The 10,911-nt window shown below is 38.6% G+C and overlaps 1 protein-coding gene across 2 annotated transcripts; it reads left to right on the top strand.

Moving 5' to 3' along the window:
* Positions 1 to 402: 402 nt before the first annotated feature.
* Positions 403 to 10,621, top strand: LOC141638379 (DEAD-box ATP-dependent RNA helicase 8-like). 2 transcript variants are annotated; one of them, XM_074447788.1, is made up of 10 exons: positions 403 to 936; positions 4,081 to 4,141; positions 4,821 to 5,055; positions 5,174 to 5,412; positions 5,765 to 6,016; positions 6,099 to 6,279; positions 7,252 to 7,340; positions 7,519 to 7,592; positions 7,667 to 7,764; positions 10,245 to 10,621. In XM_074447788.1, exons 1-9 carry the CDS (start codon positions 545 to 547, stop codon positions 7,743 to 7,745), a joined length of 1,602 nt encoding a protein of 533 aa, XP_074303889.1. In that variant the 5' UTR covers positions 403 to 544; the 3' UTR covers positions 7,746 to 7,764; positions 10,245 to 10,621. The 2 variants fall into 2 exon arrangements, with proteins under 2 accessions (XP_074303889.1, XP_074303890.1); XM_074447789.1 differs by having other exon boundaries at positions 406 to 936; positions 7,667 to 7,780.
* The last annotated feature ends 290 nt before the right edge of the window (positions 10,622 to 10,911 follow it).

The following is a 10,911-nucleotide window of genomic DNA, read 5'->3' as shown; positions in this document are numbered from 1 at the left end:
GTAAATATTAGAAAAATATATTTTCGGATCGGATTAGATATCCAAACGTTTTCATTCTAATATCCATATCCGATCCAAATACCAAAAATTTGGGATCGGATATCCGATCCAACCTTAACTGTCGGATCAGATATCCAAAAAATCGAAATGGATTCGGATCGAATGTTGGATCGGTTCGGATAATCAGAGTTTTTTACTCATTCCTAGTCGCAGGGTGTGTAATGATGACAGTGGTGGTAGCGGTGTTGAATCGGCTTGTGGTTGTTGTAATGTGTAAAAAGGAAAGCGAAGGTAAGAGAAAGTAGGTAAAACGTCAACCATATTTCGTAATCGTGTTAAGATTTAGATTAATTGAAAAATATACCACCTTTTTTTTAAATGCAACTCTTCAATAATGAAACCAGTGACGTTAAATAAAATAAAGTAATTAAGATCCAAAAATACTACTCCACCACAACTCCACTCCTCTTCTATACACTCATCATCTTCTACTCACTCTCCTTTGACTCTTTTCTCCTCTCCAACATATCCTTCCAAGATTCCGATGAACCACAACTCCAACCACAATCCCCGCCCTCGCTATCCTCCTGGGATCGCCAACGCCCGCGGCGGCGGCAATTACGGCTACCAAAACCCTAATTACCAATCCAGGCCGCCGTACAACAACAACAACCACCAACAACAACCTCCCCCGCCGCAACAGCATTACGTTCCGCGAAACAATTACCAACAACCACCACCGCAACAGCAGCAGAATTATCAGCAGCAGCAGCAGCAGCAATGGATGATGAGACGGCCTGTTAACAGTAGTAATAACAGTAACAGTAACAGTAATAGTAATAGTAACAGTAATAGTAACAATGTTACGAGTGATGATTCGATTAATGTTATTGAAGTTGACAAGACTATTAATCATACTTCTTCCGTTGATTCCAGGTTATTCTACTAATTTTCGCCTTTTTGTTGAATTAGACTGTTAATCATACTTCTTCTGTTACATAATTTTCGCTACTTTGTTCTGTTAGGTGTGTAAAGAGATGTTTTAGATTTGAAATTTTGCGGAATTTAGAAATTAGATGAATTCCTAAAAATACAGGAGAGTTATGTATTTCTGGATGACTGAATAGTGTGAAAGTTTTAGTTTTTGTCGATTTTGTTGTCTGTGTATCTTACTTGGTATAATGTTACGACTTACGAGTATTAGGTATGCTTTGTGTGTAAGTAGTAACAAATGAAAACTGCATTTGGCTCTGGTACGACAAAAATGGTCCATGAGGCTAACTGTTGTGGGATAGAGATTGTAATTTATGGCATGGGAAGGCGAAGGGGAGATCACCGGTGTAAGATCTGTAATGTGCTAGGAGAATTGGTAACTGACAGTTTTGCTAGCTTGTGGGTGATTTCGTGATTGATTGATTTTCGATATCTGTTGACTTTTCTAAATTTATTGACCTGGAATTTGAGGGATATTTAGATATTGGCTCTACTAAATGGTTCTTGGTGCATTGAGACTTGAGAGACTGAATGGCGCATGGGACACAAGATGTATAAACTTGTCCAGCATACAGCATTGCAATCCTTGTGAAATTTCAGTACATTATGGAAGAGGTGTCTTTTGGCAGTCTAATATTGGGATTTGATATAATTCTGAAACTGTTTTGAGTAAAAGTAGTAGGGACACCCGTATCATTATTTTTAAAGTCAGTCAAACTGATCAGTAGATTTAATATTGACACTCTATTCTAGGTGGAAGTCTTTGCGATTTTCTTACAGTGAGTTTTGGGCTCATGTTCAGAGGTCACTTTGGTTCCCCTGTATGTCGATGGAGTAAAGTCAGGTTCCACAAATATGAGTGCCGGGAAATACGATTGTGGTTGAGAGTTGGGAAAGGTTGAGGTAAAACTATAACGTAATCAAGAGGTTTGGAGTAAGCAAGTAGTTTGATTTTCAATATTTTAGTTGTGTGCACCGAGGACAATAGTCTTTCGACCATTAGTTGATAATATGAAGTTTCTCGCTTTTGGTTGTTATATGAGAGGCTGTCAGTGGCACCATTATTATGCAAGACGCATGCGGACTGTCATCTTGGCATAAGTATGTTGACAAACTACTGTATCCAATTGTGCGGTGTTGCATTTTGTGATTCTGTACAGTCTCTCTAAGAGCATGTACAATCCAAGTTGGTCCTCACGTTTGGAGAGCAAAAAAGACCTTTTTCTTCCCCTACAATAAGGTGTTCTCTTAGTTTTTTTTTTTTTTTTTCGTGTGCTCTCCAAAGTCCAAGAATAAAATGGAGTAGAGCTCTCGGAGAAGAGCGAAGGGGAGCTAGTTCTCCATTTGAAGTGGGCTATAATATGTGAGGATGTGAAAGAGAGTTAGTTTTTTCAATTTTTTTTTTATGTAAATGTGAAATATGTGAGGTGTCAGTTCACTAAGTTCACTAAGGTGGCGGGGTTGAGATCGACAGAGGCGGGAAGTATTATTTTCGATGGGAATGTTGTTGAGGGTTCGGATTTCTTCAGATATCTAGGATCTATTATTCAAAAAGATGGGGAGTTAGACGGAGATGTGGCTCACAGAATTAAAGCGGGATGGTTGAAATGGAAGAGTGCTTCAGGGTTTCTATGCGATAAAGATATGCCTCAAAGATTAAAGGGAAAATTTTATCGCACGGCAATTAGGCCTGCCCTACTTTACGGCTCCGAGTGTTGGGCCGTGAAACATTGTCACATTCAAAAGATGAGTGTGGCGGAGATGCGCATGTTGAGGTGGATGTGCGGACATACAAGAAAAGATCGGTTAAGGAATGAGGTGATTAGGGAAAAGGTAAAAGTGGCGCCAATAGAGGACAAGATGATGGAAAACCGACTAAGATGGTTTGGCCATGTGAGAAGGAGACCTATGGACGCACCAGTTAGGAGGCTAGGAGGCTAGGAGGCGGGAGACTTGGAGAACAGAAAAGGTCCCTAGAGGCAGAGGAAGACCGAGACAGACATGGTTGAGAGTGTTAGAGCACGATATGAGAGTTCTGGGGCTTGAGGAGAGTATGGTGACAGAGAGGGCACATTGGAGGGAAAGGATACATGTGGATTTTTAGTATTTGATATTTTTTTGACAGATTTAGTGTTTTTATTTATTTATTTGATTTAAAGAAATTAATTTATTTATTTTTCTCTCCTTTATTACACACTTTTTCAACAATCACTTTCTTATAGATTTTACCTGGTTCATTCCGGATCCTTAACTCTATTTCGGTTTTTAAAAATCGTTTTAATCTTTTCTCTCGATTTAAATTTTAAGTTTTTATAAAAGAAAGACGGAATTCGATTCTAAAACCCCTTAGTTCACCTTGACTTTACATTACATTTTCGTTCTCTCTTTTTGTTTTTCATCTTCCCTTTTTTATTCGCATTTTGAGGCGTGCGTTCACCCATGGACGGTTCGAAAGGATGATTCATGTCAGCCGACCCCAAATCATTTTGGGATTAAGGCTCTGATGTTGTTGTTGTTGTTGTGAAATAGTGCAACCAAAAATTAAGATGGAGAGCATGTAGAAGAGCTTTGTTATTGTGGGTGCAGAAGCATTTGGAGCTCTCCAATGAGAGAGTGAAAATGAAGAGCAAAATAGGTGCTCTCCATCTTTTACATTTGTACATGCTCTAAGCCACGGTGATTGTCAAAAAACATGGTGCTGGATTCAGGAGCCGAGACTAGCATTAGTTGCTTGTGAATCATCCTCTATATCAATCTGTGATCAATAGAGGGATGACATGATGAATGTAGCTTATGATCTTACTTTGATCTTAGTCAAATACTTTAACAAATTTATGGATTCTCAACTAATATGTTCTAGTGTATTATTGTGTTATCATTGTTAAACTATGAAGTGTCATATTTGATGGTTTGTGATGGCCAGATTTGTACTTCATGAGCAGATAGTAATAAAAATATTGTGATTCTGCTAAAATTATGTGTTTTTCTAACAACCGATATATGTAAAATATACACTCACATTCACTGAAATTATTGGTTGCTCCTCAAGGTTGCTGTCATTTGACTTTCTTATCGCTGTTGGTTCAGCTCTGAAGATTGGAAGGCGAATTTGAAGCTTCCAGCGCCTGATACTCGTTTCAGAACTGAGGTACTACCTGTAGATTAGCAATTAGTTCTTTTGTTCCCCCATATATTGTTGGCCGATGGATTCCGCTAATCTTCTTATTCTGGGACTGCTGACCTATTTTGGTTTAACTTTCATAGTCACTTGATTTCAGATTCAATGAAAATAGCTGAGGTAAGAAACCTGCTAACCGGGGGTCTGAGTGTTCAAAATGTAACACAGACTTGGTCAGGGATGGAAAGGATTTTGTTTCCGCGAAGACCTACTAACCATATAGAAACAAGTGCTATTGAAATTGTTTTTTTTTCTTATGACTCTAGTTCTTCTCTTTTATATATTCAAAGCACATTGGGGTATATAGATTCAAAAAAATGGGATAGCTGGAAAACCATATAAATTGACATTAAAATAGAAAAGAATAAGCAAATGATATTTGAATGGAACTATTTTTCTGCTTGCTTAGTGAACTAAAACAATGTCGTTATGAAACAAAATACCGGAATCAGGAACTAATAAACGGAAGCTCCTCATGGATTAAGATGTTCACTTCATAGGAATTCTTTTTTTAACTGATATTTACATACATGAATTAATTAATGATAACTAGAAGATTCATGCATGTTGATAGGACTTTTCTTGCATTTTTTTTTGCTGTGATTGTTAGTTGGACTATATAGTTTATACTATTTCAATGATGCATCAGGATGTCACAGCTACGAAAGGAAATGAATTTGAGGATTATTTCTTGAAGCGAGAACTTCTTATGGGAATATATGAAAAAGGGTTTGAACGACCTTCCCCAATCCAGGAAGAAAGCATCCCAATTGCTTTAACAGGGAGCGACATCCTTGCAAGAGCTAAAAATGGAACTGGGAAAACTGCTGCATTTTGTATTCCTGCGTTGGAGAAAATTGATACAGAAAACAACGTGATTCAAGGTGGTGGACATATATTATTAGTTTTTCCTAGCCACAGTTCAGCATATTTGACATAACTGCGTAATGTTTTGTAAATGGTTTTGTTCAATGGGTCCTATGTTCTTATTCTTCTTTGCAGTTGTTATACTCGTTCCGACGAGAGAGTTGGCCCTTCAAACGTCACAGGTTTGCAAGGAGCTTGGAAAGCACCTAAAAATTCAAGTCATGGTCACAACAGGAGGAACAAGCTTAAAGGATGATATTATGCGTTTGTATCAGCCAGTTCATTTGCTGGTTGGAACTCCCGGAAGAATTTTGGATCTGGCAAAGAAGGGTGTATGTGTTTTGAAGGATTGTTCCATGCTTATCATGGATGAGGTATTACCCGCAGTTATTCCCTCCAGTGTGTGCTGTCTGTAGTCAGCCTTCCCATTCTGTGTCAAGTGCTGATCAGATGTCAGGCTTTAGGGAAGAGGTCTTCACATTTTGGACTCTTTTATTTGACATTTGACTTTTAAATATTAGTGTGCATTTTTTTGTTAGCAATCTGAGTATCTGACCATTCTTAGGTCTAATGAAAGCCTTTCTGGTTCGTATTCTTACCATTTTTAGGTGTTAGATACCTTGTTTTATGTCAGAAAACTTGGTCATAGAAGCTATGTGTTGACTATTTTGTTGTCTGTGTACGTTGGCTTTCATGTATGTGATGGTCCATGTATCTTTTTTCCAGGCTGATAAACTTTTGTCCCCTGAGTTCCAACCTTCACTGGAGCACTTAATTAGTTTTCTTCCTGAAAGTAGGCAGATTTTGATGTTTTCAGCAACGTTTCCTGTGACTGTCAAGGATTTCAAGGATAGATATTTGCAAAAGCCTTATGTAATTAACCTTATGGATGAGCTCACTCTAAAGGGTATTACTCAATTTTATGCTTTTGTTGAAGAAAGGCAGAAAGTCCACTGCTTGAATACACTATTCTCTAAGGTTAGCATCAGCTTATGTCTTACTACAATTTGAAGTTATGTACGAACGGCTTTGTATCATTGTTTTGTGAGTTGATTTTCAGCTTCAAATAAACCAGTCCATTATTTTCTGTAACTCTGTGAATCGAGTGGAATTACTGGCCAAGAAAATTACGGAGCTTGGTTATTCCTGCTTTTACATTCATGCTAAGATGCTCCAGGACCACAGAAACAGAGTATTCCATGACTTCCGTAATGGCGCTTGTAGAAACCTTGTTTGTACAGGTAGTGGAAGCTTTCCTCTTCATCTTCACCTAAATTGCGTCCAGGTTTTCTTTCAAGTTTTCCTCTTATTTTCATTAGTGAGAAGATTACTTTAAGATTCAGTGTGAAGTTTCTGGAAAATATATGAGGTACTCGTCATTATGCTTTTGAGAAATTTGTACTCTCTATTATTGTAGGAAAATAAAGTAAGCTGAGAAAAACGAGTTAGCTTTGATCAGGGCAAAAAAGATTACGGGAACTAAACAACTTAGAATTATTGGAGAGAGGTTCTTAAAAAACTTTTGCAAATTGGTTGGCACGGAGATTCTATTGTATTTCCCTACTTTCTGCCACCCAACCTACCATAAAAGTTTGAGCTTTACAGTTTCTGAGTTAATAAGGGGATAAGTATTTGTTGATTTGTTATGAAAATGCACATTTATCACGTTTGATCTGTATGGTTGAGCTGATTCAGTATCCAATGATTTACTGGGAAGTTCTCTCTCTGTTCCTCATGAGGGTTTTAGAGGATTGTATTAACATTTACTGATGCGCATTTGCTGCTCATGATGTGGCATTGGACATATATTATAGTCTGTGTTTTGTGAGAGCTATAAGAAAATTTTTGCTAGCTGAAGGACTTTTTGCAATTATGTACCTACCAAAGCTATATTAAACAAGTCTAGCTTGAAAAAAATTAATCAAATAACTGATGTGTTTAGAAGCGGCTTTTCTGCTTAAGCACTTTGGTTAAATGCTCAAAAACAGATCCACTAGTAAAAGCCAATGTGAGTCATTCTTTTAGCTTCTCATATTGTTTCATGCTTCTGGTCTAATTGTCAAAATTTTCTAGATTATACGATTCTCTGTGAAGGCGATACAGTATGGCTCTTAGTTACGAATTTACGATACTAATAACTAAAGATAATAAGTGGATGTGGTGTTTTGGGCTTATGGGCTTATAGCTGGTGTTCTTGCTTGGTTTGTTAACAGATTTGTTTACAAGGGGTATTGACATTCAAGCAGTGAATGTAGTGATCAATTTTGATTTCCCAAGAAATGCAGAAACTTACCTACACAGAGTATGTGGGGATCTTTATTTGTTTTATTTTTATTTTTATTGTTGTGATCTCCCCTTACCTTGCAATTTGCGAGAGCCATTGAGGCATAGGAGTGATGTTGTTGTTTATTGTGATCTCCCCCGAACCCCCTCCCTCTCTCTCATCCTCTGTAATTTACTTTATGTTTGTATCTTTCCAGGTTGGTCGTTCTGGAAGATATGGACACCTTGGATTGGCTGTTAATCTAATAACATATGAGGACCGTTTCAACTTGTAAGTTTTGTGTTTGTCTTGCTCTGATAGTAACTATTTTTGCAGTATTAAGCAAGTCTTCAATTTTTTTACAGGTACAAGATCGAGCAAGAGCTTGGTACTGAAATTAAGCAAATTCCTCCACACATAGATCAGGGTGTTTACTGTCGGTGACAAAACTATGTGAATGGTGGTGAGTGGGACAAAAAGTAAATGTTTACTTGTGCTGTCATTTGTTTTTGTAGTTTGATGATGTCTTCCCTTTGAAGTTTCCCCTACCTCTTTTTCTTAGGACCCCTTCACCCGCGTTAGTGGAATTAGATTATTTCACATATTGTAGGGTAGAATGTCTTGTTATAAGAAATCATGCTTCAGCAAACAAATGATATAACAATAAACCGAATAACTAAACCCCTTCCTCATCTCACTTCGTTAAATCACAATACTACCATGTCGGCCTGTCCCCTTATTACCTGTTCCTTTTTTGAGGTCTGGTCACCCATGTGACCATGCTGACCTCCCTAAGCCAGCCGCCCCTTGTCAACTCATGTAAATGCCACAACACCGCTTCCTTAATGTAACCCCTTCATGGAAAAGTTTTGAGTTTTGACCAAGATTCAGTCAGGTCATTGTATCACTAGTTATTGACTTATTGTTTAGTCTTTGCAAAATGCAGCAAATATCCCCTCAAAATGTGGTAAAATTCGGTTGCATTCAATGTTTCTTAGAGACTCCGACTCGTCTAGAAGGAGCCGACACGGGCACGGCTGCGTGTCGCCTTGTCGTGCTCGGCTTTTTTAATAAAAGTATTTGCATATTTTGGCTTAAATTGAGGCGTCCAAGTGTTATACCCATGTCTGAGTGTCAAATGTCACACTCGTGTCAAATGTCGGACACGAGTAGGCGAGGAAATAAGAAGAGTCAGGAACTTCCCAAAATCGTGATAGCTCGGTCGTGTATTGCTGCTTAGAACATGCAAGGTGTCATCTATTTCCTGATCCGGCGGCAAAGCTGAACAAATGCTTCAACCGCACCTACACTATCTGACCACAGTTCAGCCTCCCTTCCCGTCAACCTTCAATCGACTAACTCTGACGGGATGAGTTTAAAGTACAATTTTATGGCAAAATAGCTGACTTCCTGGACTGTCTCCCTCCCCCTCAACCTCCAGTCAACTAATTTTGACAGAATTATTTAAGATGCAATTTATGGCTAAACTAGCTGATTTCCGGAGTTACCTCTTTCTGCATCAACCTCTAATCGACTAATTTTGACAGAAGATTTTAGGATACAGGACAATTAGCGATTGGAATTCAACAATGGGGGTAGTCGAAGGGGAAGAGTGGCCTTTGGTTTGGGGGTGGGGGGCTGATTGTGGTGTTGGGTACAAGCAGGTCATGATCAGCCGTGGTGGGTGGTGGTGTGGGGTGTTTTGGAGGTTTGATGAGAGGAGAAGGTGGAGGTTGAAGGGGAGGGCAGAGATGGGAAAGTACAGGTGGTGGGTGGGGAGGCTTGGGAATTGGTAATAGTCAAAGGGGAGAGGAGCAGGGTTTTTGAGAGGTTTAGGGGAGGGTACGGGTTGAAGGAGAGATTAGCTGGTTTGTGAATGATGCTTATCGATAATTGCATTATTCCGTAGCTACTCTACAATACAAGTAGCACTTTCATTTTAGCGAGTCATGTTGTTGTAGTCCATGTTTCAAAGCCAAAGAATAGCGAGTCATTGAATCCACAAGAAATGTTCTGTAAATCCTAGCTGCAGAAATGCTGTGCGCAGCTTTGTTGATTGGGAGACAGCTTGACAGGGAATATGACTAACGATCAATTTTTTTCTTTAAGGACATGAGTTCTGAGGCTGGATGTTAATATCCAAGGATATGGCTTTGCTTGGGTTTTTAATGTACATGAATTAAGTGATTATTTAGGTATCCCATTCTTTTTGGGAGCTAAAGAAATTCAATTTAAAGCAGAATCATATCCTGCTACCAGGTTATTGTTGCTTCTTTTAAACTCAAGTGGTGCATTACCTGAATCGAATGTTTACCCGTTTGGCAGTTTGAGGAATTCCCTTTACTTGATCATATGGACCTAGTTCTGTATCTTAAGCTGGTTATCTGTTAACAATAACAGGAACTCTCTGGCAATAAGGACACACATTATGCAAATAATGACTTATTATGCGCCGATGCAATTTGCATTATGTTTCACCCAGGAATAGCTGGACAGGTCACCAGATTCAATATGCGACTGATTCGAATAAGCAATTCGCCCAAAAGTATAGTATACTGCGGTATATTTATAACTAAATACCGTAATTTGATGTTATTCGTAAATGTAATTCGTATGAATCGCCTTGCAATTCGGTAAGTGACTAAGCATATCCGGTGACACACTGCTAGATCCGTCATCACCCCCTCCCTCGTCTTTATGGTCAGGCATGTTTACAATTTTACAGGTGTATGGTAGTTAGCATTGCTATTTAAGTCGTTGAATGGTGGTAATTGGTATTCATGATCTGGGATCATAACCGATCATGGCTGTTAGTGAAAAATGTCTGTGGTTCCATTTACCCACAGTAAAGAATAAAAAACGAATGCTACATGTAGCACTTCAACTTTTTATGTGTCAATAACTTTCTTATTTGAAGGTGGAAACTCATCCTTTTTGTTACAGGTGGTCAATGCTCAATGCTGCTGTTGAAGTAGCTGGTGAATATAAGCAGCTGAAGATTGCCGTTTCTCTCTGAGGCGGCCTTGTGCTTTCCATTCGACTTGGCAAATCCTAAAATCTAAGTGTGCTTGTACACAAGTGTGAAATGTCCGACACTTAGACCTTCGACAAGTGAAAAAAGGTTCTGTAAGTTTTTTTTTTTTCTAGTCCTCTGTTTGCGCATAACTTTAGTTGATTACTTTAAACATGCTTGGCTACTTAATCTGGACCGTGTATGTACATCAACGGCTTCCTAGCCCTATAATCTCTTGAACGTTGTAATTGTATTGTTGCACTTTTGTACATGCATATTACCTTAATGTCTAGCGGTATTTTGTTTATGTGATCTCAGTTACGTTGAGACCTGTATACTCGTTTATCGATCATATAATGTTGGATTTGAATCTAGATAAGTGAGATCCAAAATATTCTGACCAGGTTCAAATCTGATAGTATGAGATCCAAGGATCCGGCCCAAGTCGTGATATTTTGCCTCTTTGCTGATTCAGACCTATCTTGCTAAAGGATGCGAGTAGGACGAAAAGGTGGAGATCGGTTGTTCATCATATGTTAACCTGATATACGTGGTTGTAGGAATCACATGTATTTGGGGGGTTTAGACTTTTTATTA

Source organism: Silene latifolia, unplaced genomic scaffold (assembly GCF_048544455.1).
Source record: "Silene latifolia isolate original U9 population unplaced genomic scaffold, ASM4854445v1 scaffold_20.1, whole genome shotgun sequence".
NCBI classification, from domain to species: Eukaryota; Viridiplantae; Streptophyta; class Magnoliopsida; order Caryophyllales; family Caryophyllaceae; genus Silene; species Silene latifolia.
Note: the sequence above shows the minus strand (reverse complement) of the source record. Positions and strands in the feature narration are given on the sequence as shown.

Excerpts from the sequence above, each read along its gene's own strand:
- LOC141638379 (XM_074447788.1), top strand. The coding sequence starts at position 545 with ATGAACCACAACTCCAACCACAATCCCCGCCCTCGCTATCCTCCTGGG. Across the intron at positions 937-4,080 it reads ACTTCTTCCGTTGATTCCAG|CTCTGAAGATTGGAAGGCGA; the intron begins GTTATTCTACTA and ends CTGTTGGTTCAG. Across the intron at positions 7,341-7,518 it reads CAGAAACTTACCTACACAGA|GTTGGTCGTTCTGGAAGATA; the intron begins GTATGTGGGGAT and ends GTATCTTTCCAG.